We start from the raw sequence: 23,097 nt of genomic DNA on the forward strand, positions 1-23,097 counted from the left end.
TCCTATGTCCTCCTCTTCCTCCTCCTCATTCCCCTCCCCCTCTGTCCTCTTCTTCCTCCTTCCTCTTCTCCTGTGCCTCCTCCTCCTGTTTCCTCCTCTTCACCCCCCCCAACCCCGTGTCTGCCTCTTCTAATTCCTCTTCCTCCTGTTGTTGCTTTTTGGAGTCAGGGTTTCCTGTAGCCCATGCTGGCCTCAAACTCCTTCCCTTTGCTTCCTCTTGCCTTGACCTCCCCAGTGCTAGGGTTACAGGCATGTACCACCATGCCTGGCCCTGGAGAAATGATGCTGAAAATGCTAAAATCATCTGGTATTAGGGCTAAGTGGATTATGATGGAGAGCCCTTTCCTTAAGGAAGTTATTTCTTTAGGAATGGCTAAGTGAGATGTAGTAAACTAGTTTAATTAGATGCAGTGATGAGTGCATGTTTTAACAAAGGTGATTGAATAGTTCTGCATTTAGATAGGTGGGAATCAAAGCCAGTTTTTAAGAGTAGGCTGCAGTTAACCCCTACCAAGTGTCTCAATTTAGGGACCAAGAAGGATAATAGCCAATAGGGGGAAAGGTCAAAGTTCCGTAACTACAATCTAGTGCAAAGGCAGGAAGAATATTCAGAGTCTAGAGAATTAAGGTACAACGGTACTTTCTGTCACTTAGAAAAAAATTAATCATGATTTCTTTCTATTAAAAGTGACAAAAGCTTAGCCTAAGCGGGCATAAGAAAATTGTTATTGTTTATACTGTCCTTAGTGTATCCTAGGCAAACATTGTGCCACTGAGCTACATCCTCAGCCCTCTTTTTACTTTTTATTTGAGACAAGGTCACACTAAGTTGCCCAGGCTGATCTGAACTCACTCTACAGCCCAGGCTGGCCTTGACCTTCTGATCTCTGAGTCATAGTGCTTGGTATATAGGGAAGACTAAATTATGAGTCTACATGTACATTGCGGGCCTCTTCTCAGGCAGCCCAGATACGTGAGACCCTAGCTCAAAAAACCCAGAGCAGAGCAGAGACAAATCAAAAAGGATTGAATACTTACTTTCTGAAGAGTTCCTTTTGTTTGTTTTGAGATGGCTGTCCTGTAGCTCAGGCTGTACAGGAACTTAATTATGTGGCCCAGGCTTACTCAAACCCATGATGATCTTCCTGCTTATGAGTATACCACCTTGCCCAGCGAGAACACTTTTTTAAAAAAATATTTATTATTTTTATTTTTTATGTGTATGAGTGTTATGCCTGCACACTTTTTATCACTGATAATGTGTTTCGGTCTCTAAGGAGGTCAGGATAGCCCATTGCAGTGGGTTGGTGTGTAGGGTGAGTGCTTTTGAGTCTTGAATTAACTGTTGCTGGTTCTGGCAATAGCTTCTCTGGCCTAAACCTGTTTCCATTACAGGAGCCAAGGGACTGGGCTTTTCCTCAGAAGGTACTGTGGTCACTGCAGGTTCTGAACTAGCCTGTCTAGGAAAAGACATTATGATTATTTAAAGACATGAAGAAATGGTAGGCAATCAGAACAGGCTTTATGATAGAGAGTGGTCTTTGAGGTTTTGTAAACGCTAGGTTATTCTTTCTCCTTGTCTTTTTTCTCTAAATAAGTAATTAGTGATAATACTTAGTGGAATCAATTGAAAATTATTGAGTTGTTTTGTTTTGTTTTTTGTTGTTTTTTGAGACTGGGTCTCTCTGTAGCCCTGGCTAGGCTGGAATGCACTATGTAGACTAGGCTGGCCTTGATCTCACAGAGATCTGCCTGCTTCTGCCTTCCAAGATTAAAGTTGGGTGCCACCATACCTGGCAGAAAATTACTATTTCTTGAATAGATATGGTTCAGATATAGTTTTTCTTTAGATTTTATAAGTTTCACACACACACACAAAAAAAAAGAAGGCCAGGTGTGGTGGCACACGCTTTTAATCTCAGCCCTTGGGAGGCAGAGGCAGGCAGATCTTTGTGAGTTTGAGGCCAGCCTGGTCTATTTAGTGAGTTCCAGGACAGCTGGAGCTACAGGGAGACCCTGTCTCAAAAAGACAAAAAAAAAAAAAAGAGTACGTTTAGATTTGACCAATCTTAGAAATAATTTTGACTTTATTTTGATTTTGTTGTTTATTTTTTTTGAGACAGTTTCACTGTGTAGCACTGACTGCCCTGGTACTTGCTATGTTAGACTAGACTAGCTTCAAACTTGTAGAAATCTGCCTGCTTCTGCTTCCTCAGTGTTGGGATTAAAGGCATGTGCCACCAGGGCTAGCCTCCATTCAGTTTTTGTTTTTGTGGGTTTTTTTTTTTTTTTTTGGTTTTTTTGAAACAGGGTCTCCTTGTAGCCCCAGCTGACCTGGAACTCATTATGTAGACCAGGCTGGCCTTGAAATCACACAGAGATCCACGTGCCTCAGCCTCCTGAGTGCTGGGATTAAAGGTGTGCACCACCATGCCCAGCTGAGGGTTTTTTTTTTTTTTAACCTAAAATAAGTTCTACTCTGTTCTTGCAGCTTGGAAATTAATTTTTTGAGGATCTCACTATGTTTTCTGGGCTGGCCTTGAACTCCTGGGCCCAAGGTATCCTCCTGATCCAGCCTCCCAAGTGGCTGTGATTGTAGGTGCCTGCCACTGCACTGGTGTGATTTCTTAATAGTGATTTGACTACAACCAACTAGAATTTTATAACTCCCCACTAATGTATATGTTTAACAAAATTTAATCCTTTTTCTTCCAGGTAATTTATCCTCAGCATTCCAAGCTTACTGATAAAGAAGTAAGTAAGAATATTATTGTGTATAGTCGTCATTGCATTTCTGTTTTTATTGCTGTGCGAGTGTGTATGCCAGCATATATAGCTCTTGTTTTCTTTTTCAGAAAACCAATATTTGCTATTTGTCTTTTCCAGATTCAAATTCAGGTAACTATCATATGGTGTTTCTCTCAAATCGTGTACTAAGAATACTGGTTATGCTCTTAATAATATTAAAAGTAACGAACATAGCATATTAGAACACATACCTAGCTTTAGCCCAACATACAAATCATTTTGAGTTTTGTTTAATGTTGCCTAGTCTTGTCACTGTTATTTCAGTTTTAGTTCTTAAGACCACTGTTACAGTGTAATGAGGGGAAATGTTCAAAGAACAAATTCTTTTTTAAAAATTTTATTTATTATTTTTATTTTATGTGTTTTATGTGTATGAATGTATTGCTTGCATGTATATAAGAGCAACCCATGTTGTGATAGTGCCCATGAAGGTCAGAAGAGGGTGTCAAATCTCCTGGAACTGTAGTTATGGATGGTTGTTAGCTGCCATGTGGGTGCTAGGAATCAAACTCTGGTCCTCTGAAAGAGCAGCCAGGGCTCTTAACCACTGAGTCATCTCTGCAGACCCAAGTAATTCTTGAAATAAGAGATAGTATGTTTAGGGACTTTAATATGTAATTTATTTTCAGGTTAGCATTTAGGATTTTTTCCAGGAACTCTGCAGAAGCAGTATTTTTTTTTAAGTTATAAACCAATGAGAATCCAGTTGTGAAACATGGCCCCCAGTTATTTTAGTCATTTATATGAATTATGTTCTGTAAAGCACCTGGAATAGTGCTTAGTTTATAGAGCCATGTAAGCATTCGCCTGCTATTAAGCTTGCTCTTACTGGTTCCTTTCAGTTCCCCCTTTGTGTGGTCCTAATCACTGACATCTTTCAGGCTACCCTTTGCTTTCAAAACAGCTTTATAGGCTTACAGTGACCAGAACACAGCCTCCCAGACTACATACAGAACTCTGACAGCAGATCTACTCCAGTTCTCTTTAATTTTGTGGTTACTTCTAATGTTCTGATAATTTAGTTCAATTATTCTGATTTGGGAGATTTGACAGTTATGTAGATTTTTCCCCCTATACATTCAGAGCTCAGCCTTGGTGAAATATGTGAAAGAAAACTAGTATCTTGGCAACATAGATACTGTTTTTGAACAAGTTCAGCAGGCCTTTTGTTCTGACCTGTACTGATTAAAATCTTCAGTTCTTTTTGTCTGTTAATGATATAACAGAGAGGTTGTCTGGACCTATTCTCTTTCACCTAATATTTTCCTAATAAAGTCTGGACATACTATGTTGAATATAGTCAGTATAGATTAGATTTCTAGCACTCAAGGTAAGCTGAGTTGTGTGACTTGCAGGATCTGTGATCAGAATCCTATTTAATTATACAGTAGTACCCTATCTGAACATAGTTGGCTATCTTTTTGCTCTCTCTTACGCTTGCTTGCTCTCTCTTTTTCTTTCTAAATTGTATATGCTTGTATGATATGCTTATGAGGTTCCATGTGCCACCACACATGTGTCACAGTGTGCATGTGGTGGTCAGAGGACAATTTTGTGGAGCTAATTCTCTCCTACCTTTATATGGGTTCTGGAGATCGAGCTCAGGTCCCCAGGCTTGTGCCTTTTACCCACTGAGCCATTTTGCTGGTGTAAGATTCTTACTTGGTGGAAGTGGCATTGACTTGAATCTGTGTAAACAAACCTTTCTAAAACAATCTTTAACTCCTATTAGTTTTCCATCCATCCATCCACCCACCCATCAATCCATCCACCTACCTATCTGGCCTCAGTTTACAGCATTTAGAAGGCCAACCCTTTTTAATGTGTCTAGTCATGTTTCTGTAGTTTATCCTCTTTGTTAAAATGGTGTATAAGTATTTAGACCTAACTATTTAACCATCTTTTTTTTTTCTTTTTTTTTTTTTTTTTTTGCCTTTTTGAGACAGGGTCTCCCTGTAGCCCCAGCTGTCCTGGAACTCATTAGGTAGACCAGGCTGGCCTTGAACTCACAGAGATCCCCCTGCCTCTGCCTCCCAAGTGCTGGGATTAAAGGCGTGCACCACCATGCCTAGCTATATATAGTTCATCTTACCCAAAGCATGGTTGGAACTTAAAAGTAAAATTGACAGATCTTAAAAACTGGCACCTTGCTAGCCTAACAGATGAGCACAAATAGAGAGAGAGCAGGAGACTGCTTTGGATGTATTTCAGATCATGGATCCCATGTGTGATTATCCACACAATTTGTTTCTCTTCTGTGTCTTAAATAGAAGTTAAAATTACTGTGCCAAGTTTGAAATTGATTCACATTTTTCCAAAATAGCTTTTATTGTTGTGGAAGGAAATCTAGGCACAACAGAGCAGGCTGTAGGAAAGTGTCATAAATCAAGGTTTCCTTTCTATGATACAGATAACCAAAAGTAAAATAACATTCTAGATTGTATGAAAGCTACGCAGAAAAAAAAAATGCTCTTAGAATTCCCAAATGAAATAGTTTGCCAGTTCTACAAGCCTCTTCTCACATACACCTTTGATCCTCATGCCTTTAGAAAAAACTTTAGTTTGTTCTTGTTCCATTTAAATGGGAGTTTACAGTGTGTTTTCCCTCAGCTGCTTATCTGTCAAACCTTTCCCTCACTATTTGCTTTTATCATCATTTGGATTTAGGTGTTCTTGAGGCTTAAGCTATGTTGGATACTCAGGAACAGTAATCACTGTATTTTAAACATGTCCAGAGAGAAACAGCCTTAGTAGAGAGAATTTTAAGTAGTAATGAATCCAAGGAAGACATTACAGTGTACTTGCTGTGGGTGGACTTGGCATACAGACAATATTTATGTCAATATTTCTTTTCTATAAGCAGTAGGGACATAGTAATGTGCTTTACACTTACAATATCTTGTGTTGAAGAACCAGTTTGAGTTTTTAGAATGTTATCCCTGTGTATCAATACTTTGTAAAATGAAATTTAAACAAATTACTAGTTAAAGAAATTTCTTTTCTTTTTTTTTTTTTTTTTTTTTTTTGAGACAGGTGCTCCCCTGTCTCCAAGGTCTTTAGTCCAGCTGGCCTGGAACTTAATATGTAGACCAGGCTGCCTCTGCCTCCTCAGTGCTGGGACTAAAGGTTTGCACCACCACGTCTGACAAGGAATTTTTTTAAATCACAAAGTAAAACAAAACTATAAATTTGCTACCGTAATATCTAATTACTGTCGCTTCTAAGTGTTTATTCACAACTTGCATATTAATTGGTTATAAATCAGTAATGAATTTATAGACTGGCATTAGTGTACAGACTACTCCCTCTTTGAGGGAGTCTGGTCTACAGTACTGTTTCTGAGCAATTCCAACTCAACCACTCTAATCACAGGAAGAGTGACTGAGGGCTGAAGAAGGAGGCTGGTTTTTTGTTTGTGTGATGGTCTTGCTATGAAGTCCAGACTGGCCTAGAATCTTGGGAATCCTCTCTTTATGTCCCTAGTGCTGGAATTACAGGCAATTGCAGGCATGCACCAAGAAGGCTAGCTTTGAAGATTTCTTTTAATCCTATACATTCTGACACACAAGAGCTGTGTTTGTGATAATGTAGAAATAATCTTTTAAAGTTATCTATTGTCAGGGGAAATAGTTAATATTTTTTCTTAAGTCTTTGTGATTATTTTGGTACAGGAAGATGCTTTTTGTTTATCTTGAAATTTGCTGTCTTAGTTGCACAAGTCAAGGAAACTTAAAAAATATTCTCTATTAGCTGGGCATCGTGGCATACGCCTTTAATCCCAGCACTCGGGAGGCAGAGGCAGGAGGATCTCTGTGAGTTCAAGCTACAGGGAGACCCTGTCTCAAAAAGACAACAACAACAAAAAAATTCTCTATTAAAATGGAAGGGGATCTTTTGCCATCTCTGTAGCATTGTTGTAGGAAAAGCCATGAACAAATGTACTTTTTGAATGACCAACTTAGCCAACTCAAGAACTCTGTGAGTTGAGGGCTTTTTAAAGAAGGGGTTTTGGTTTTCTTTTTTAGAGGCCTTTTTTTTTAGTTTTTATTTATTTTCATTTTTATGTGTATGCGTGTATTGCCTAGGTAGGTGTACCCGTGTCGGGCAATGCCCACAGAGGACAGACGAGGCTGTTGGATCCCCCTGAGACTGGAGTTACAGGCAGTTGTTAGCTGCCATGTGGATGCTGGGATTCAAATCCAGGTCTTCTGCAAGAACAACCAATGTTCTTAACCGCTGAGCCATCTCTCCAAGCCCCATTTGGAGGTCTTTTTTTAAAAAAAATTTATTTATTATTTTTATGTGTATGCTTGTATTGCCTGCATGTATGTAAGTGTATGTGTGTCATGCAATGTCCGTGGAGATCAGAAGAGGCTGTTGGATCTCCTGGGACTGGAGTTATAGACAGTTGTCTGCAAGAACCAGTGTTCTTAACCGCTGAGCCATGTCTCCAGCTCCTGGAGGTCTTTTTTTTTCTTTTTTTTTTTTTTTTTTTTTTTTTTTGAAGCAGGGTCTCCCTGTAGCCCCAGCTGTCCTGGAACTCACTATGTAGACCAGGCTGGCCTTGAACTCACAGAGATCCGCCTGCCTCTGCCTCCCAAGTGCTGGGACTACAGGCGTGCGCCACCGCGCCCGGCTCCTGGAGGTCTTTTTAAGACCGTCTCTCTGTAACCACAGAGAGACTCACTGTGTAGATGAGGTACTCCAAGAACTATCAGCTCAAAACTTGTTTATTATCCTAATAAATATCATTGATGTTGTTACAGTAGATAAGACAGAGAACACTTTTGGTATTTAGAGGTACAAAGAGTTTTGTATCTTTCCCATCTCTAAACCCTAAATTCTCTCTCTATATATGTTTGTTTGTTTCTTTACTCGTTTGTTTTGAGATAGGGTCTCACTATGTAGCCCTGGCTGGCTTGGAACTCACTATGTAAATCAGGCTGTTCTCAAACTTACAGAAATCCACCAGCCTCTGCCTCCTGAGTGCTGGAATTAAAGATGTGTGCTACCAATCCTGCTGTGCTTTTGACTTTTTAAAAAATATTTTATCTATGGAGCTGGAGAGATGGCTCAGTGGTTAAAGAGCACTGGCTGCTCTTTCAGAGGACCCGGGTTTGATTCCTAGCACCGACATGGTGGCTAACAACTGTCCATAATTCCAGTTCCAGGGGATCCGACACCCTCTTCTGACCTCTGCGGGCATTGCATGACATGAGTACATTTACACACATTCAGGCAATACACTCTTGCACATAAAAAATAAAAATAATAAAACATTTAAAAAATATTTAACCACTGAGCCGTCTCTCTAGTCTGGTTTTGATTTTTAAATGCAGAAAAATAGTTTCAATATCTTCTCTGATTGTTAGTGAAGTGACATTATAAAACAACAGTTTAGGGGTTGGAGAGATGGCTCAGTGGTTAAGAGCACTAGTTGCTCTTGCAGAGGACTGAGGTTTGATTCCCAGCACCCACCTGGCAGCTAACAACCATCCATAACTACAGTTCCTGGGGATCTGACGCCCTCTTCTGACCTCGGTGGACACTGTACAACATGGGTGTACCTACCTACATGCAGGCAATATGCTCATACACATAAAATAAAAGAATAGTAAATAAAACAACAAAAAACCCCAACAGCTTAAGACTGAGGAGATGACGCAGTTGGTAAAGTGCTTGCCATGTGGACACTGCAATTCACATGCAGGCAATTCACTCATATAAAATAGACTATTGTATGTCATGGAGTTGCTTACCTCATGACTACAGTCAGAAAGCAGAGTACAGCAGCAAGGGACTGGGTAGAAAGATACCCTCAAAGACTGCCGCCCTCCCTCAAATGACCTGCTTCTTCCAGGTAGGCCCTACCTCCAGCTTTCAGAACCTTCAAACATTGTGCCACTAGTTGGGGACCAAGTCTTCCAATATATGAGCTCTTTGGGGGAACATTTCTTATTCAAACATAACATTTTCAAAAGAAAAATTGGTATATAAATTTGTTGAACTAAAATAATACTGGACCCATAGCATAGAACATTTCTCATCATGTTTGAATAGGTAAGCTGAATTAGACCTGGGTGTATTGGTACATGCCTTTAATCTCAAAACTCAGGAGACTGAGGCAGAACGGATCTTGAGTTTGATACCAGCCTTGGCTACCTGGTAAGTTCCAGGCTAGCCTGAGAGATGTAGCAAAACTACACCTCAAAAAGCAAAGAAACTGAATTGACTCCATCTCTTTGCATCCCTCTAACAGCAAAGAACTGCCAGTGTATATAATTGCAATTAGATATGCTTGTCTAATATGTTTTTAAAAAACTTAAACATTGTGAAGGTTCAGTTTGATGTTTTGCATGTCATATACTAAAAAAATTAGTTTAAATGTGTAGTAGTAATAAAAACTATTGAGCACTTTTCACATTATTATAACATGAATTTTAACTATATTACCTGAGAAAAATCTGAGTGATGCTACTACAAATGTTATTTATTTATTTTATTTTATTTTTTTGAGGCAGGCTTTCACTGGGTAACCCTAGCTGGTTTAGAACTTGCTATATAAACCAGGCTGGCCTTGAACTCATAGAGATCTGCCTGCTTCTGCCTCCTGAGTGCTGAGATTAAAGGCATGCACCACCATGCCTAGCTTAATTCTTTTGAGTTAAAAAAAAAATTTTTGGAGGAGGGCTGGAGAGATGGCTCAGCAGTTAAGAACATTTGCTGTTCTCCTGAGGACCTGGGTTCAATTCCCAGCACCTACATGACAGTAGACAACTCTCCATAACTTCAGTTCTAGGGGATTCCATGCCCTTTCTGGCCTCTGTGGGCACTGCACACTTGTAATGCACTTACATACATGCAGGCAAAATACCCATACACATAAAATTTAAAAATAGGGGCTGGAGAGATTGCTCAGTGGTTAAGAACACTGACTGTTCTTGCAGAAGACCTGGGTTCGCATCCCAGCACCCACATGGCAGCTAACAACTGTACTTAACTCCAGTTCCAGGGAAATCCAAAGCCCTCTTCTGACCTCTGGGGCACTGAATGACACTGGTGCACTTACCTACATGTAGGCAATACATGCATACACATAAAATAAAAATAATAAGTAAATTTTTTTTAATTTAAAAACAAAATATTTAGATTTTTAAAAATTTATATTTTATGTGCCTGTATGTATATAAGTGCATCACATGCATACAATGCCCATGTAGGCCAGAAGAGATCATGGAATCACTTGAAACGAGTTCTAGACTTGTTAGCTGCTATATGGGTGCTGGGAACCAAACTCAAGTCCTTTTCAGGAGCAGCAAGTGCTCTTAACTGCTGAACCATTTTTCTAGCCTCTTAATTTAATAATAGAAAAAATTATTGTTGTGTACATGTGCTGTGACACAAGCATGAGACTAGAGGACAACTTTTGGGTGTCAATTTTCTCCTTCCATCAAACACAGGTCATCAGGCTTGCATAAGCGAGCACTTTACCTACTGAGCTATCTCATTGACTGAGCCATCTCACCAGCCCTCAACTGTATTTGAATTGGCTAATTTTTAGATTATTTATAGGGTTTTTTTTTTTTCGGTTTTGTTTTTTTTTTTTTTTTTTTTTTTTTTTTTTTTTGTTTTTAAAAATTTTTTTTTTTTTTTTTTTTTTTTTTTTTAAGGAGCTGGGTGTGGTAGCCTGCCTGGTCTACCTAGAGAGAATTCCAGGCCACCTGAGGCTACAGTAGACCCTGTCTCAAAAAACACCACACGCCACCATGCCCAGCTTTATTTTTTTTGTTATAAAAAAACACATACAAGGGCTGGAGAGATGGCTCATTGGTTAAGAACACTGACTGTTCTTGCGGAAGACCTGGGTTCAAATCCCAGCACCCACATGGCAGCTAACAACTGTCTGTAACTCCAGTTCCAGGCGATCCAAAAGCCTCTTCTGTCCTCCACGAGCATTGCACGACATGTGGGTGAACTTACCTACATGCAGGCAATAGACACATATACATAAAATAAAAATAATAAATAAAATATTTTAAAAATATATTCAAAAGGTTTAAGAAATACAAGTCAGAATCACCGTGCATTATTAAACCCATTTTCTACATACAAATACTAAAATTCTGAAAGTGGAACATCATCCATTGTGAGACACATCATAGATAGCATTGCCTGTAAGTACACAGCCCATAGAGCACTGTCCCTGTGCACACAGCCACAGAGGTCAGTGTGCATACAGCTTACAGCTGTCCGTGTGCAGAACACTGTATGCACACCGCCTGCAGAGCACTGTTTGTGCACAGCCCAAAGAGCTCTACTTCTCCCTTAGACTTGCACACATCCATGCAGCCCAAACAGAAACTGCCAGGGCTTCTGCCAGGGAGCATCTACCGTCCAATTCTCCTCTTCCTGATGCAGTTATAAGGAAATTTACAGACAGGAGGAAAATGCATTCAAGTGAGTTTCTGCCAACAACTTTTAGTGTTTTACTGTGCCTAGTCACACTATGTATGAGAGACACTTTTGCAGTCCCTTTCTGGCTATGATAGTGGGAGATTCAACGGTTATATATTTTTAAAGCAAATATACTTTTTCCTAGCCACTTATTTGAGTATAAACTCTAAAATAGCTTGGGAACAAAATCAACATTTTTAGACTCAAGTTCATTGTAAAATGCTACCCAATTTCTAAAAGCCACTAAAAGGACACTTTCTGTAGCAAAAAGGGGCTAAGTTCAAGTTTTTGTTCTTTGAAAGACAAATTAATACAATCCATAAGTCATATGATCACACAGCTGTAACTGAAATGTACCTAGTTTAGTGGAAAAATGAGCACTGGTTGCTTCTTTTGTCTCCCGGTCAAATCTCAAGGCGCTCCTTGCCATTCCATCCCTTTTACAGCCTTCTCTGTTGGACCTCAGTGAGCATGCTGGAGGCAGATTAGTCGTCTATATCAAAAGATGACAAGGCACTTCTCCCCAGCAATGACCATGGCCTTCAGCTGAGCCCCTCCACCTCAGGGAGCAGAGCCCCCACTCCACTCTCAGTCTCTCAGGGAGCAGAGTCCCTAGCTCTCATGGAACCAAACCCCTGGCACTCACGAAGCCCAGCCCCTCACTATCAGGGAGCTGAGCCCCCAGCTCCTGGGGAGCCAGCAGAAGCCCCTACAGTTGGGGAGCCAGCTGAGCCTCATGGAGTCAGGGAGTCACAGAAGCCCCTACAGTCAAGGAGCCAACTGAAGACGATTTTTTATAGTTTTTAACTAATTATTACCTGGAAAATTTAATTAAAATTTACATTTTAAGAGGTTTGGGGAAATGATTGAAGCTGAAAATTAATTTTAATTTAGATGATTAAAAGTTTTGATTACTTGGGCTTTTATATATTTAAAAAGTGCTCACTGTGAAATATAACACATTCCAGATTAATTACTAGAACTTTCCCAGCACCTCAAAAACCTCCTTATGCCTCTTCTGACACATACCTCTTCTTCTTCCAAAGGTAATCACTGTCCTGATTGTTAGAATAATATGTTTCATGATTTTCTTTTTCTTTTTTTAAGACAAGGTCTCTATGTAGCCCCAGCTGGCCTGGAACTCACTATGTAGACCAGGCTGGCCTCTATCTCACAGAAATCCACTTGCCTCTCGAGTGCTGAGATTAAAGGTGTGCTCCACAACACCTGGCTGATCTTCTGTTTTTAATCACTGAACGTTGTATCCCTAAAAGACTACAACATTGTCTGCTTTAAAAAATTTATATAGAGCTGTGTGTGGTGGTGCACACTTTGGGGGGCAGACACAGGCAGATTCTCTGTGAATTGGAGGCCAGCCTTGTCTATATAATGTTTTCCAAGCCTGTCAGGACTGCATAGTCAGACCCTGTCTCAAAAAAATGAAATAAAAACAAAAACAGTTAGATACTTGGAGGTTAGGGGTGTAGTTTAGTTGGTAGAGTGCTTGCCTAGCATGCGCAAATCCTTAAGCTCAGTCCCCACTCTGCATAAACTGGGCTTGGTGGCATATGCCTGTAATCTCAGCAGTTAGGAAGTAAAGCAAGAGGAGCAGGAATTCTGTGCTGATAGTTTGAGAGCCTATCTCAAAATGAGTTTAAAAAAAATTGATATACATGAGTATGAACAAGATATGGGCGTGTATGTGTGTGTTACATTTACTTTTATTTATGAGACTTATATGCAGATAGTTTTTTTTTTAATGACTGGAAAAATGAGATAGGAAAAAATAGGAAAGGGTCCTAGGAATGAAGACTCATGTTTTGCTTCTGGCCTTGCCTCTCACCACATAGATGTCCTTGAACAAATCATTAGAAGTTTTAAGCTGTCCTTTTTCTTCTCTAAAACATGATGAAATGGATTAAAATGATTTATAAGATTCTTTCAGCTCTTAAATTGACGAAACTGGATAGATGTTACACTAAACTACCCTAATTTACTTTCATCTTTGTTTTCATTAGGTTGTCTTGGAGATACCCAGTTTTGTTTTAGATTTCGACAGTCTTCTGGGAGGAGGGTGTCACTGCATTGTCTCCTCGATCAATTTGACAAAGATTTACCAGTTTACTTAAAGGTTGGAAAAGTGGTCATGGAAACATGTCCATGTGAGAGGAAACATTAGAATTCATTACTTTAGTACTAATATATTCAGTTACCTTTGCTAACATTTAGATATAGTTTGCTTTTTTTTTTGTTTTTTGCTTGGTTACTTTATTATGTAGCTGGATTTCTCAAGGGTATCTGATAAGGATTCAGAAAGTGAGTGAAATTGATTATAAAGTAACTATTCTGAAGACCATAATATCATTGTGAATTACAAAAATTGATTGGATGGTGAAGCAATTTACTTGTTAATAATTCTTTGTTTAGCTATGCAGGAGTGGTACTGTACAGTAAACGCCATCCATACTTGGAGTAGTCATCTGTTGTACGAATACCACATATTTTTTGATAACCTATTTATTCCTCTTGATTTTTAATGAATTTTATAGTTACTATCTATTGACATAGTTTTTAATAATCTAGGTGACTTCCAAATTAAATTTCTCTTTTTGGTACTTATGTTTATATCTCTGATTACATGAGGAATATTTCCATCTGGATACCCTGTTTGCATATCCAGTGTGAATGACATCATTTGCTTGAAATCAGCTTTTATAGTTCACCCCCTGGTTCTACTAACAGGAATACTCAGTTAGCAAACATAAAATCTTGAAATGTCTCTAAGGGCCGTTTGCTCCTGTCCATGACCTATGACCACCACAATGAACATGCTCTTTCAACTAATAATAATAATAGCTGTTTATTAAAGCTTTGTGCTATTGTAGGCATTGTAATGATAAGCATATATTATCTCATTAAGTCTCTCTACTGCTCTCTGAGAGAGTTCCTTTTGTAGATGATGGTCTTGAGGGCTGGAAAAGAAAAGCAGTTTACCCAAAGACATCCCAATTCATGTTTTTCCCAATACATTGTATCTTACTCAGTGTTGCCAGTTAGAGAGGGGGAGACAGAGTGAGAGAGAGAAATTTTTTAAATATATACTTAAATGACTAGCAGTTGTTAAGAATAAAGAGCAGATGACCATAATTAATTTATATTCAAGTATTACTATTGTTAACAAGGGAAAAGTAATACTAGGAGTGGTTCCTGTCTGCCCAGCTGTGTGTCACGTTCCCCCTTCTTCTGTCAGCTCAGAGCTTGACATGTATGTATTTAATTCTCATATAAAGTAGCTACCACAACCCCATGGAACCAGGTATTTTCAAATTGAAACAAACTGTCTTTGAGTAGGTAATTCATCAAGTATTTGAAATAATACTCTCTGGGAGGGCAATATTCCGAGAATATATTAAAAACCACAACCCTACCATACTTATTATCCTTTTACATATTAAAGAAGTTGAGGACAAAAAATAAAATAAAGAGCAGATGACTATACCGTGTCTTTGTCTCAATTTCTTTCAAATAAGAACTGTTATCTTTCCAATTCTAACCTTATTTCTTTTCTTTTTTGTTTTCTTTTTTTGTTTGTTTGTCTTTTGAGACAGGGTCTCCCAGTAGCCCCAGCTGGCCTGGAACTCACTATGTAGACCAGGCTGGCCTCGAACTTGCAGAGATTCGCCTGCCTCTGCCTCCTGAGTGCTGGGACTAAAGGTGTGCGCCACCACACCCGGGTCCCTTATTTCTCTTCTATACCATGTGCCATATTTCAACCAAACTGAACTATGTGCTTTTTTTTCCTGAGATAGCTTTCAATTTTCTGTCTGTTTTTTTGCTCTAATTCCTTGCCCTCTGAACCTGGAATTTCTTTGTCTGTTTAAGTCATTTCCACCATTCTGTGCCCAATTACAAATCACCCTCAATGAATTTGTTACTCCCCCACCCCCACCTTTTCTAACACATTGAGCTTTCTTCATGGGACCCACCCTCCTGTAACATAATAGTCAATTTTGAACTTTTTTTTTTTTGTCTTTTTTGAGCCCCAGCTGTCCTGGAACAGGCTGGCCTCGAACTCAAAAAGATCTGCCTGCCTCTACCTCCCAAGTGCTGGGATTAAAGGCGTGCACCACCACAACCCACTCCAATTTTGAACTTTCTTATCCCTGCTAGATTGTAATGACCTTGAAGATCTGTGTTTTATCTATCTTTTTAAAAATCTCTTAATACAGTCCCTTGTTTAAATTAAATAGTAAATAAATTTTTATTTAAGGAATAACAGTAAAATAAGAAACTGAGCCAAAGTTTATTGTTAGAATGTAAAAGATCCTTAAGCTTTTGAAGTATAATTGCCTTTCAAATTATATGCTATTAAGTAATATATTGTTTAATTTTTAGTAACTCATAGCTGGCTATATTCAGAGTTATGGTAGTACATACTTGCAATCTCATCATTTAGGAAGTAGAGGCAGAAGGATCAAGAGTTTGGGGTCATCCTTAGCTACATAGTGAGTTTGAGGCCACCCTGAGCTATGTGAAACCCTGCATCAAAAAAAAAAAAAAAACAATACAGCAAAAAAAGATTCAGATTTGGGCCAGGTGTGGTGGTACATGGTTATAATCCCAGCACTTGGGAAACTGAGGCAGGTGGATCATGAGTTCAGGACCTCTGGCCTATAAAATAAGGCCATCTGAATAAGAAAGAAGGTGGAGGTTAGCATTTAACCTCTTTTATTTCCTTTCTTGGAACTTTATATTAGGATACCTCATTTGTAAAAGACTAACAAAGACCAACAGTTTAACTCTGGAAAACTCAAAATTGTAGGTAAAATTTAAGGAAATAATGTAACAGTGAATAAAGAAGATAAACTGAAGCTGGGTGAGGTCGCGCAGGCCTTTAATCCCAGTGCTTGGGAGGCAGAGGCAGGCGGATCTCTGATTTTGAGGCCAGCCTGGTCCACCTGGTGAGTTCCAGGCCAGTTAGGGCTACAGGGAGACCCTGTCTCTCACAAAGACAAAAAAAAACAAAAAACAGAAACAAAAACATAAGCTGATTAAGTTCTAGGGGAGAAAAGTCTCAATTTTAGCACTTTAGCACTTAGATTTTTGTTGTTTAATCTTTGGACAAGTTGGCTTTTTTTTTTTTTTTAACTGACATAGTTGTTATTTATTGGTAGAAAAATATAGCTCTTTGTAGAGCTTACATATTGATTTGGGTTATTAAAGAAACTTGATGTTAATATAAAGGATATCTATACATATGTATATATACACATAATTTTTATCACTTCTTTCATAGAAAGATCCTGCTTATTTTTATGGATATGTGTATTTTCGACAAGTTCGAGATAAAACTCTTAAGAGAGGCTACTTTCAAAAGGTAATTTTCATGTGTGCTAATAAAGTACTTTTCATATCATGATTAGGAAACTGAAGAGAGCTGAGCGTGATGGCACTTGGCCTGTAATCTAGCACTTGAAAGGTAGACGTAAGAGAATCAAGAGTTCAAGACCAGCCTTGGGTACATAATGAGTTTGAGACCAACCTGGGCTACATGGAGCCCTGTCTCAACCACCTCCCCCTTCCCAAAGTAGAACTGTTAGACTTACTAGTGTTTGAAGATTTTTGTTTCTTGTGCTTTTTTGATTATAGACACCTATCCCTAGATTTTTTTTAAATTTTATTATTTTTATTTTATGTGTATTTGTGTATTGCTTGCATGTAGGTAAGTGCACCCATGTTGTATAGTGCCCGCAGAGGTCAGAAGAGGCTCTTAGATCCCCTGGGACTTGAGTTACAGTTGTTAGCTGCCATGTGGGTGCTGAGGTTCAAACCCAGGTCTTCTGCAAGAACAACCAGTGTTCTTAACTGCTAAGCCATCTCTCCAGCCCTGTATCCCTAGATTTAAAAAATATATATTTTTTATTGAGAATTTCATACAGTGTATTGTGATCATATTCAAACCCCCTCCCTCTTTACCCCATCTTACTTGCCCCCCTGCCCTCCCCAATTTCATATCTATTTTTTAAAGACCTATTGAGCCTTATTTTGTGTCCTCAAATGCTCTTCAGTATGGCTTTGTTCCCTGGAACCTGGTCACTGTACCTAGCCTGAATTGTTGCTCTCTCTGCTAGAGTCCAGAGGTGATACTGATGTTATAGTTAGTATGTAGAAGAGTCCTGTAATTTTGACATTTTAGATAAGGTAAAGAATAAACAAATTGTAATACTTTCGTAACCAATAAAAGTTTACAGTATCTTTTTTTTTGGATGAGCTATTAAATAAAAATTAGCAACATCTTAGCCATTGTTGCTTCCGTCCTAAATGTACACTTTTTCATAAATTGAAAAAAAAAGGAAAATGAATTATTCCTATCTAATGGCAAGTATTAGGATATATCTTTTCCATTTGTAATCAGAATTTGCCCTGACCACTAATTGATGCTGAATGGAAAGGTAAAGAGTGATTTGCTGGGTTGGACTCTAAATGGCTCAGCAGTTAAGTGCAGGTCCTGCTCTTATAGAGGACTAGAGTTTGGTTGTCCAGAAACTTACAACAGCCTGTAACTCCAGCTCTAGGGGATCTGATGTCTTCTTCTGGCCTTGGAGGGCACCTGCACACATGGAAATATACACAGACAGTCATACATACACAGTCATAAATAAAACTAAAATCTTTGAAAATGGAATAGCTTTCAAGAAAAAAACGTTAAAACATCAGTGTAATTTATTTCTAGTGATTAAACTGAAAGTTGAAGTATATGGCTATGACAGTTGAACTATAGAATATAGCAGTCCTGGGTCTGCAAGCATCATTCCTTAGTAGAAAGACTTCATATGGCTAATTCTTGATCTTGCTGTGCTGCAGACAACAGTAGCTAGATGTCTTAGCTTTGTTTCTATTGCTGTGATAAAATACGCTAACAAAAGCAGCATAAAGGAGAATGGGTTTGTTTTAGCTCACAGTTCCAGGTTCCAGCCCATCATTGTGAGGAAGTCCCATTGGCAAGAGCCTGAGACAACTGGTCACATTGCATCCATAGTCAAGAAGTAGAACAGAACAAATTAATATATACATGCTTGTGCTCAGCTCATCCTCTCCACTCTTAAAACAGCTCAGGATCCCTTGCCTAGGGAATCATTTCACCCACCATAGGTGGGTTTTCTTAGCTTGATTAATGTAGTCGAGATAATCCCTCATAGACATCAGTGCCCACAGACTAACTTGATGTAAGGATCCCTCATTGAAACTGTCTTCCCATGTTGATTAGAGATTGTCTTAAGTGGACTATTAAACCTAACCATCACACTAGGCTTTGGAAATTGCCCATAATATTAATCTGTTTATAGGAGGAACAGGAACATCTGTGAATATGTCTTTAACTCTTTAATCTTGATTAATATGATTAAACTATCTGCATATTTTAGTTATGATTTTGTGTTTTAACCTTTTGTAAAAGCCTTATTTCAAAATCCAGACTTTTTGCTGAATATTAGCTTGTTAATAATTGTTCATGGAAAACATGAGTGGCAAACTTAAATTATAATCATTATGCAATTAAGAAACTTTTGTTCCCTTTCTCTCCTCAGTCATTAGTTTTGATCAGCAAACTACCTTATATTCATTTTTTTCACACCGTACTCAAACAGATAGCACCAGAGTATTTTGGAAAAAATGAACCTTATTTGGAAGCAGGTAATTCAAGTATTCCATGAGTTACATACTTTGTGTGTATGTATGTGCAGGTGTGTCTGTGTGCATGTCCATGTGTTTGAAGATTGCATGTGTGTGTGTAGGTGCATATGCACATGCATGATCATATGTGTGGAGCCCAGAGGTCAACCTTCAGTGTTGTTCCTCAAGAGCCGTCCACATTGTTTTTTGAGACAGTGTTTCTTACTGAGACCTGGGACTCTCCAGTTACGCTAACCCCAATGAGCCTTCTGTCTCTTCTTCCCCAGTGTTGAGATTATAAGCCTGCTTTACCATGCCTGGATTTTTGTGGGGGTACTAGGGCTCAAACTCAGATCCTCATGCTTGGGCTGTAAGCACTTAGTGAAGTAGGCTATCTTCCCAGCCCAAGTTATATACTGTTAATGAAAATTTTAAATTTTTATTGGAAATGTGCAATAAAAATAAAGTTAGTGCTCTAAAAAATCAGAAGAACCAAGCATGGTGGTGCATCCTTTTAATCCTAGCACTCAGAAGGCAGAGGCAGGCAGATCACTGTGAGTTTGAGGACAGCCTGATCTACATAGTAAATTCCAGGCCAACCAGAGCTACACAATGAGACCCTATCTCAAAAAAATTTTTTAATAAAATTCAGAATAGAATTTAAGGCCTATATGATAGGGTGAGATACAAAGCTCTTTGGTATCTTCACCTCTAAATAGCAAGTGTTCTCTGTCTTATCTACTATAATAACATAGATAATGCTTTTTAAGGATAATAATAACCAAGTTTTGAGCTGATAGTTCTTAGAGTACCATTGAACAAAAAATTTTAATACCTTGATACAAATGGAAGACCTATCTCGATGTGTTTTTACAGGAAATTTTAGTAGTTAAAAAATGTGACTAGGAAAAACTGCCTTTAAACTGTCATTCAACAGTTTGTATCAATTTTTAAAAATTTATTTACATTGTATGTGTGTGTCTCTGTGAGTGTATGCCATGTATGTGGGTTTCTGTGGAGACCAGAAGACAACATAGGATTCCCTGGAGCTGGAGTTACAGGCAGTTGTGAGCTGCCCAATATGGATGCTGGAAGCCGAACTTGGGTTTTCTGGAAGAGCAGTATGTGCTCTTAACTACTGAGCCATCTATCCAGCCCCATTCAACAGTTTTATTAAGTAATTCATATCCTAGAGCATATGGATTTCTGAAAGAAATATAAGAAACATTTAATAACTTTACCTATCTTTCAACTTATCTACCATTACTCGTATAGTTTTTCCTTTCTTACATAAAGTAGTGCCCCATTTTAATATTTTAAGTTTTCTACCTATACTAACAAAACATTTTGTTATGTTTTTCAGCTTGTAATGATGTTGACCGATGGCCTGCCCCAGTGCCAGGGAAAACATTACATCTGCCTATCATGGGGGTGGTAATGAAGGTAACAACTTCTCATTTGTCTTTTTTTTAAAGAACTCTGTAGAAAATTCACACATGGGTTTTTCTTTTTAGCATTCTAATAACATTTAGCAGTAATACTGTTTCACTTTGATCTTTGATATGAGGCATTACAGGACGCCACAGTTCATCCTGCTTCACGGAGTCGTTAGTTACACAACTTCAGGCATTTCCAGTCATTGCCTCAATAAGGCTTGTACAGGAATGTCAGCCCTGTGGAATACGTATGGCTGTGAATGCCTCCTGGAATTCTGCAGCTTCATGGCCTTTACCAGTATGGGTGGTGAGCAGAAACAGAACACTTGTGGCATTGAATATGAATTGCTAAAAATCAAGATACATTAGGAAAGCCATTGGTTTTCAGCCCTGAATATCTTGTTAACATGCAATATTCTCTTGTTATGGTTGATTTTGATGTTTTGCCTTTTTAACCGCCCCCCCCCCCCATTTTGAAGATTGGACCCAGGGTCTCAAAGTACTAGGCAAGTGTTCTAACACTGAGCTATCACCTGCCTCTGCCTTCATCCCCAAGTGCTGAGACTAAAGACATACACTACCATGCCTGACCTTTCTTTTTTTTTTTTTTTTTTTTTTGGTCTTTTTGAGACAAGGTCTCCCTGTAACCCCAGCTGTCCTGGATATGTGTATGTGTCTGTATGTGACTGTGCATATGAATGTGGGTGCCTACAGAGGCTAGGGACATTGATCGCGTGGAACTGGAGTTACAGACAATTGTGAGCCATGATCAGGAAATATGAGTGTGAGTGTGGGTTTTCTGCAAGAGCAGTACATGCTCTTTTTTATTTTTCTGTTTCAAAAAAGCTTTATTTTCAGTTGTTCAAGGCTTAGGAGGGGCCTGGGATGGTTATAAAGCTGCCTAGTGACTGAAGCCATTCAGGTGGAGGTCTGGAGGCCTCTGGTGCAGAGCAGTGGAGGGAACCCCATGGAAGGCATGGAGACCTCCTTGTTGCTCAAAGAGATACTCACCCAGAGAGACTGGGGGTGGGGGTGGGGTGGGGGGGTGCACATGCCAGCCTTCAAAGGTTGGTCAGATCCTCCTCATCCAGGAAGTGGTTCTCCAGGAAGTCACAGAGATCTGGTGATCCACGAAGACTTGGTTCTAGTTCTCCAGGCCAAGGCGGCTTCCATGGCCTCCTGGGTTTTACCCCATTAACTGGAGATGGCTTCAGCCGCAGTGCAATTTGACCAGTCATGGCCCTGGCACTTCTCCTCATTTCTGCCAATTTGGGAAGTGGCCCACACCTTCCAGAGCCACATTGTCTGGTCCAAATAATACCCCAGAGAGAGGTAGGTATAGGTGGCCACAGGTACAAGGTGACCAGGTGGTAGATGGGCTTTCACCTTGTTGGAATAATGCTGAAGGATCTGGGATGATCCTTTATCCCAGTGATGGCTGATCAGGTATGGAGATAACTGAAAAAAGAAAGCATTGGCCAGTCTGAGGAGCTGAAGATGGACAGGAGATGTTCCCAGAGGCTGTAGCTGGAGAGACTGAAGGAGGCTAGAAGTTTAAAAAGAGACAACGCTGGGTGTGGTGGCACATGCCTTTAATCCCAGCCCTTGGGAGGCAGAGGCAGGTTGATCTCTATGAGTTTGAGGCTAGCATGACCTACATAGTAAGTTCCAGGCCAGCTAGGGCTATAGGGAGACCCTGTCTCAAAAAGAAAAAAAAAAAGCACTTGGGTCTGTTCCATCTAAACACTGTTGAAGCAAGAGACAGATCCAGAGGACCTCAGGGCGCTCTGCCAGGACATGCTTCTAACCTCTGAGCCATCTTTCCAGCCCCCATTGCTTTGTTTTTAAGGAATTAGTATTTTACTCTCAAGATTTGTATGAATGTACTCGAGTGCTTTGTAATTCTTGTATTCTGACACTGGGTTTATTTTTGACAGTGCCCTTTCTTTAGAGTCACTTGTGTCTTTGTTTTTTTTCTAAGCACCCCTCCCCCTTGGGAAAGCATCAAGAGTAACTCTGATAGTGTGGGGTTGAGAGTTCTCATTGTTTCCTGTGACATTTATACAAAAGTTTGGCAAGCTAGAGAGAGTGTGTTAGGGTGTGTATATTTATGAAGCAAAGACTGGAAACATAAACAGGAAACTCTGAGGTGGATGTCCTTGTTCTGTTTTTCAGCACATTTTCTTCCCTTCCCAGTGGTTACCGATTTCTCTGTTCATAGACTGGAAAGCTAGCTTCACTTACTTTCTGTTATGACTAAACATGGATACCCGGGGGTTTTAAACCTGGCATAAATACTTGGTTTTCATAGCACTTTAGTATTGCTGAGTAGGTCTTTAGCAGCTAGGTAGAGCACATCTCATACAGCTAAAGGTAATTTCTTTTTCTCTTTTAGGTACGGATTCCCACATGCCATGACAAGCCTGGGACAACTCAAATGGTGCAGTTAACTCAGCAGGTAAAGTAAGCACAGCTTGTAAACTGCAAGTGCAATTTCTTGGGTTTTTACATATTTCTGGATATTACTGAAACATCCCATTAATTTTTAATCAATTGATGATAAATTTTATAACATTTTTGGGTTTTTTTCTTTGTTATTACCCTAGTAGATACTGGAGAACCCAGAGTTTATGCTGTAATTGTGAGGACAAGAGGACAGTACATATGTTTTAAACAGCATTTAACTCAGCCAAAGATAGTTTCTTAGAAGAGTAGATAGTAGACTTCT

General features: G+C 39.2%; 1 protein-coding gene across 2 annotated transcripts in view; it reads left to right on the forward strand.

Annotated features, from left to right (window-relative positions):
• Dennd6a (DENN domain containing 6A) overlaps positions 1-23,097 on the forward strand; it is a 71,891-nt gene that overhangs the window by 14,710 nt on the left and 34,084 nt on the right. Inside the window, exons 2-8 of one of the 2 annotated variants that reach the window (XM_008849281.3) lie at positions 2,716-2,754; positions 2,856-2,898; positions 13,281-13,393; positions 16,559-16,639; positions 18,849-18,954; positions 20,297-20,376; positions 22,765-22,827. In XM_008849281.3, coding sequence (XP_008847503.1) covers positions 2,716-2,754; positions 2,856-2,898; positions 13,281-13,393; positions 16,559-16,639; positions 18,849-18,954; positions 20,297-20,376; positions 22,765-22,827 — 525 coding nt within the window. The remainder of the gene's footprint in view (positions 1-2,715; positions 2,755-2,855; positions 2,899-13,280; positions 13,394-16,558; positions 16,640-18,848; positions 18,955-20,296; positions 20,377-22,764; positions 22,828-23,097) is intronic. The other variant, XM_017802270.2, reaches the window with a different exon arrangement.

Source organism: Nannospalax galili, unplaced genomic scaffold (genome assembly GCF_000622305.1).
Source record: "Nannospalax galili isolate Female #2095 unplaced genomic scaffold, S.galili_v1.0 scaffold505, whole genome shotgun sequence".
NCBI classification, from domain to species: domain Eukaryota; kingdom Metazoa; phylum Chordata; class Mammalia; order Rodentia; family Spalacidae; genus Nannospalax; species Nannospalax galili.